Source organism: Morone saxatilis, unplaced genomic scaffold (assembly GCF_004916995.1).
Source record: "Morone saxatilis isolate NCDOM2014 unplaced genomic scaffold, NCSU_SB_2.0 Contig14, whole genome shotgun sequence".
Lineage (NCBI taxonomy): Eukaryota > Metazoa > Chordata > Actinopteri > Moronidae > Morone > Morone saxatilis.
The window spans coordinates 6,470,768-6,477,312 of record NW_023339696.1 but is presented as its reverse complement, the minus strand read 5'-3'; the positions used below and the strand labels follow the sequence as shown (position 1 = coordinate 6,477,312).

At 38.5% G+C, this 6,545-nt stretch overlaps 1 protein-coding gene across 1 annotated transcript in view; it reads left to right on the top strand.

Annotated features, from left to right (window-relative positions):
- LOC118323286 (NACHT, LRR and PYD domains-containing protein 12-like) overlaps nucleotides 1-6,151 on the top strand; it is a gene marked incomplete in the record, with an annotated part of 16,517 nt that extends 10,366 nt beyond the window's left edge. Inside the window, 7 exon segments of the mRNA XM_035655229.1 lie at nucleotides 1-1,008; nucleotides 1,010-1,555; nucleotides 2,029-2,202; nucleotides 2,803-2,976; nucleotides 3,448-3,621; nucleotides 3,764-3,813; nucleotides 4,716-6,151. Coding sequence (XP_035511122.1) covers nucleotides 1-1,008; nucleotides 1,010-1,555; nucleotides 2,029-2,202; nucleotides 2,803-2,976; nucleotides 3,448-3,621; nucleotides 3,764-3,813; nucleotides 4,716-5,248 — 2,659 coding nt within the window.
- Between the last annotated feature and the right edge of the window lie 394 nt (nucleotides 6,152-6,545).

The following is a 6,545-nucleotide window of genomic DNA, read 5'->3' as shown; positions in this document are numbered from 1 at the left end:
TGCTGGCATTGGAAAAACTGTCTCTGTGAAGAAGTTCATCCTTGACTGGGCAGATGGTGGAGCCAATCAGGATTTGGACTTTATCTTTGTGCTACCATTCAGAGAGCTAAATCTGGTCCTAGATGATCAGTTTAGTCTTGAGACACTTGTGAAAGACTTCCATCCAGAACTTAAAAACATAGCAGTTGCAAGAATATTTGCCAAATACAAAGTCTTGTTCGTTTTTGATGGTCTTGATGAAAGCCAACTTCAACTGAATTTCAAAACAACCAAAAGACTGACAGATGCCACTAAGGAATCATCGGTGGACACTCTGGTGACCAATCTAATCCGGGAACATCTTCTTCCCTCCGCTCTTATCTGGATAACCTCAAGACCAGGAGCAGTTCACCGCATCCCTCGTCAGTATGTGTACCAATGGACTGAGGTCAAAGGATTTAATGATGAGCAAAAAATACAGTACTTCGAGAAGAGAGTTCAGGACAAGGCAGTTGCTCAACGAATTATTAACAACATCAAGATATCCCGGAGTTTATACATTATGTGTCACATACCTATCTTCTGTTGGATTGCGGCAAAAGTTCTTGCGTGGTTGCTGCTAGAAAAGGACAACACTCAAGATGAAAACATAAAAATACCTACAACTCTTACTGAGATGTACACTCACTTCCTTTGCATTCAAATGCAGGTAGCTACTGAAAAGTATGATAACCAGAATGAGTCTGATAAAGAGATTATCTTTAAGTCAAATGAAGAATTCATTTTAAAGTTAGGCAGGATGGCATTTGAACATCTGAAAGAAGGCAAAATCGTATTTACTGTCAATGATCTGAAAAAGTATGGTATTGACATACAGAAAGCTGGAGTTTACTGTGGGTTGTGCACAGAGATATTCAAAGAAGAGAATGTCTTTAACACACGGAAACTCTACTGCTTTGTGCATCTGACAGTTCAGGAGTACTTTGCTGCTTTGTTTGTGTACCACAGTTTTGCAAGTAAAACAAATAGACTCTCCAAGCCTCAAGGACTTCCTGCTCATAGGGTCTGAGGAAGAGCTCAAGTCTATCTTGGATGCTGATCCAGTTGATTTACCTGTGGATGAGCTGATTGAAATTTTAATAGCCAATTCAACTCTGAGAAAGACAGGAGAACTGGACATGTTCCTCAGGTTCCTCATTGGTATGTCTCTACAATCAACACAAAAACTGCTTTATGGCCTGATTCAGCAGACAGATGAACATTCTGAAGTTGTTGAGGAAATTAAGAAAAGTCTAATAGAAATAGACTTAGCGGACTGCTCAGGTGAAAGATGTCTGAACCTTGTTCACTGCCTGATCGAGCTGAAAGACAGTTCCCTACATGATACTGTGAAGCAGAGTTTGCAACAAAATCACAGGCCAGAAAGACAGCTCTCTCCTGTTCAGTGCTCAGCTCTGGCTGACTTAATTCTAATGTCAAATACGTCCCTAGATGAATTCAGCCTAAACAAATTCAGACCATCAACAAGAGGTATTTTTAGGCTTCTCCCAGCTGTGAGGAACAGCAAAAAAGCAAGGTGAGTTGGTCACTTAAACTTTTATTTTCACTATATCTAAAATGCATTGTTTGTGTTTGTAGTCTGTCTGGTTATGGACTCTCACAAAACAAATGTGAAAAGTTGGCGTCAGCTGTCAAATCAGTCATCTCAAATCTAAGAGAACTGGAGCTGAGTGGCAGCATACTGAAGGGCTTCTTATGCTCTGTGCTTTCTGTTGGGCTAGATAGCCCTAAACTGGAGAAGCTCAGGTCAGTCTCAGACATATTATTCCCCTAAACATGGAGGTATGGTGCATAAAAGGTTCTACATCTGATTTCTTGGCCATGTTGTAAGGTAGAAATGATGTGCACTATTTGTTCTACAAAGGCTCTTTCACATCCTAGGGAAAGCTGTCCTGCTAAAACAGACAGTTAAGTTGCAATATCTAACGCATGTATGTCCAATTTATGTATTTCTTATTTATGTCATTTTTATTACCTCTTTCCCAAAAGACTAAACCGAAATCCACGGACTGCAGACATCTGTAGGGAGTTGGTGACAGCATTCACATCCAAACCATGTTATCTGAGAGATCTGGAACTGAGTTACGCCAATTTTAAAGACTCAGAAATGGAGAACCTCTCTACTGGTCTGATGAACACAAACTGTACTCTTGAAATATTGAGGTAAAATACTGCAATACATTGCACTGCATTAAAAAAACAAGACTAAATTGTCGCTGAAATATCATTAAAAAATGGAAGAAAGAAGGAACCAAAATATGTGTTAGGAAGTGTGCTAATAATGTTTGAAAAGGTTAATTTCATCAGCTCAATGACGGTTTAGCGAAGAAAATGTCAAATAACATCATAACATTAAAGGTCCAGTGTGTAACATCTATTGGCAGAAATAGAATATAAAATTCATAGGTATGTTTTATATTGTATATACAGTAATCACCTCTGTAGACACAAATCACAAGAATCGTGTTCTCGTCACCTTAGAAAGAACATATTTTTATCTACAGAGGGAGTGGGTCCTCCTCACGAAGGCTGCCATGTTGAATAACCATGCATGGTGGTATTTATTCAAATGGTTACAATCTGCAACTACACCACTAGATGCCACTGAATCCTACACACTGGTCCTTTAAGTCATTAAATCTAAATTCTGATCATGTATGTAGATAACAAAGTTAGTAAATTAGTAAATCATTAACAATGTAAATTATTTTCAAATATTCTGCATGATGAGAAGTAAGTTATATTCCTACATTTGTCATTCAGTCTCGGTCACAACAGACTCACTGAGAAAGGTTGTAAGGTGTTGGCCTCAGTGCTCAGCTCCAAACACTCCCACCTGGCAGAGCTGGACCTGAGCTACAATGACCTGCAGGACTCAGGAGTGATGGCGCTGTGTAATGCACTGATGAACCCACACTGTGGTTTGAAAATATTACGGTCAGTTTAAACAATAACTCTTATTTACGTTGACATTACTAATTGACCTTTACCTGAATTCAGCTTTTTCCAATACACACATACAACACTCAGCTCTTTAATAAAATTCTATAGACATTCATGGTTCTTATCTTATCTTTTTTAAACTGTGGTATACATGCGTTTATTCAACTTTATGGGGATTTTGGAGGCTGTGCTACTGTTGAATTGTAGTGGCATACTTTCTAATAGTAGAGAATAGTTCTAATAGTCCTTGTCAGTGAGGATGGAGTGAATACCTGTAGTGTGTTACATACAAATTTTCCTCTGAAAGTAATTTTACTGTGTCCAGCAAGTTCTTTATTTACAATAGCTGTAAATGTTCATATTTAAGCTGTCATGACATTGATAGTGTCAACTTGTGTTAACAAGTAAAAATTAGTGCTGATCATCTACCAAACATCTAAAATGTCTGTTGTGTGATTTCTGTAGTCTGTCATTCTGTAAAGTGACAGGAGATGGATGCGCTGCCCTGGCCTCGGCTCTGAGGTCTGACCACTGCAGCCTCAGGGAGCTGGACCTGAGCTTTAATCACCTGACAGATCAAGGAATCAAACTGCTGACTGAAATACAGAGGGATTCACGCTGCAGTCTGGAGAAACTCAAGTACGCTCAAACAGGCTAACAGACACACTCCTATCCTTATTCCAAGATTAATTAGCAAGATTCACTTTATTTGTTTAATTTGAAATGCATGTGGGACAATATTTGTTATGTTTTCAACTGCTGTCCCTCCATTTCCCATCAGTGTGGACCAAAATGAAGAGTACTGGTTTGACTTGAAGCTGCTGAGACGATGTAAGAACATAATTATTTCTAAATGAAATGCTATACGCTTGATGTTGTACAACCATGCCAATGATGTTCTGGTACCCACATGACACTATACTCGCTGTGTAATGCACACCAAAGTGACCTAGATATACTAAAAATTAGGCAGGCAGAAATAAACGAATGCCACTCTACTTTTGAGTGTCCTAATATCGAGGAATAACAAGGAATACTAACAAGCTGAGCCATGGCATGTAACCATAACTATACTTTTCTTTTTGTTGTAGTAAGTTGCGTAAAGCCACTTGTGTAACATTAAGAAGGATCTATTGGCATAAATAGAATATATAATGCACAACTCCGTTTTCCTTAGTGTATAATCACCTGCATATAGGAATAGTTAGTTTTGTGTTACCTTAGAAAAAGTCTTTTATATTTACAGAAGCTGTGGGTCGCCTTCCATGGAGTTGATCATGTTGAACTACCATTTTTCGACAGTAGCCCAGAATATACAAACACTGTTTCTAGATAGGCCCTTCACATTTGTTATGGCCAGCGTAGTTTCTCTTTCGTGCTTGGAAGGGCAGGGTAAAGTGAGGGATCTGCAACTACANNGTGAGGGAGATGCCATCTGCAACAACACTGCTAAATGCCACTAAATCCTACACACTGGTCCTTTGATTCATGATTAGATGAGTTTCAGCATAACTTATTACCTGGTAAAGGATCTGACACCTGACATCTTCTACATCTTTCTACATCTCATTTTAACTTTGATTACATAATATGTTGACATCATCCAGAATGGCAGAGTTGTAACGTGTCTCTAACTTGATGATGCAAGATTTTACTGAAACAATCTGAGATCAAGAGATCACACTCACAGAAATAGCTCTCCCTTATTATTGTTTCTCTCGTCTTAATTGCAGATGCCTGTGATCTGACACTGGACCCCAACACAGCAGACGTGAATATCATTTTGACAGAGGAGAACAAAAAGGCAGCATATGTTAGTGAGAAGCAGCCATATCCTGATAATCCAGACAGATTTGCCTGCTATCAAGTACTGTGTGAAGAGGGTCTGACCGATCGCCATTACTGGGAGGTTGAGTGTTTTTCAGCTGATGTTGGAGTGACATACAAGAGTATAGCCAGGGTGTCAGATGATTCAACTGAAATGTCTTTGGGAAAAAATGAAATGTCTTGGTGCTGGTTTTGTGAAGGGAAGTTTTATCATAACAATTCCTGTCTGGAGTTTATGGACTGTGCTACACACCGTAGTACCATAGGAGTGTATCTGGACTGGCCAGCGGGTATTTTGTCCTTTTTTGAAGTCTTTCCTGATACACTGACCCACCTGTACACTGTGCGTACAACTTTCACTGAGCCACTGCATCCTGGTTTTCGTCTGTATCCTGAAGAGGACAGCAACATAAAGATCATGCCCCTGTCACGGCACTAGAAACTCCTCCTGCAGGTTGGGGCACCTGCACTGAGATGGGTGACATCCTGGCTGGATAGTGTTAGCCCCTCTTGCTGAAGCTGATACTCGTTTGTCAGTGTTGATACTTATTTCTTCCCACACTGTATGACTCAACTTCCATAGAAATCTAGTTTTATAGATTATTTTATAGATATTTACTCATCTACTTTCACTTTTTAACTGACATGATAGAATCTGTTTATATGTAAGTCAGAAAAAAACCCAAATAGTACAGTAATGTATTCAGACCATACATGGAATGCATTTTGAGCTCCTAAAATTTGCACCTCTCATATCTGGTTGAAATGTTGAGTGAAACCACCAGCATTAGTAAAGACACTGTTCTTCCCTCCCTCACTGGTGAAAATATACAGTACTGTATGCACAGTATGGGTGTGCTTTTAGGCAAACAAGAGGCACAGATGGATGAATGTTCCATATTAATCACATCTGTATGAAAAAGCTGTATAGAGTGTATGTATAACCTTTGTTATTTTTTTTCTATTTCCAATTATATCTGTATTTTTTTTTTATATCTACATTTTTTTATTTAATGTGTATTTTCATATCTGCAGTGTTGTATATGGAGCTGCTGTAGCGAGTAAAATTCCCCAGTGTGGTATCAATAAAGTCTGTTATCTTATCTTATCTTACCTTATGAATGTACAATGAAGTTGGATGTGTATGTTTGTTCTTGGATTGATTTATCAAGTTTGGAATAAATACCTTGTAAGCATTACACTCAGTTCTGAAGGCTAACAGAAGCCCCTCTGTGTGAGTATGTGTTTGTAGTCGTACGTGCGCGACTTCAGTTTAAAAATAAAAAAGATGAAATTTTTGTCTAATGTGAATGAAGTCTAATAAAAGAAGTGTTGCAGCATTTCTTTAAGTGTGTTTGTGGTTGTACAGATTCCAGCAAAGAAAAAAAGGTCAGAAAAAGAGCATTTCCACCCTGACTGAATGTCACTGATATGGAGGGCTGGTTACTGTCGTTACAAATGTGCATAAATAACCACATCCAACTTTCTGTCTCCCACTACCCATATTCCACTGCAGAACTCTTTGGACTTTGAACTGTACTGTAGCTGTATGTATGTCCTTTTAATAGCAGGACAGAGTGACAATAATATAGATAAGAAAGAAAGCATGAAATATGACATGGCATAGAAAAAGATGATTTTATGATGATATCCATTGAATACTGCTAATGTTAATTTGAAGACCACTGAGAATTTGCTGTCTTAAGAACAAGGTTGTGATGTGAGAGAAATCTAAT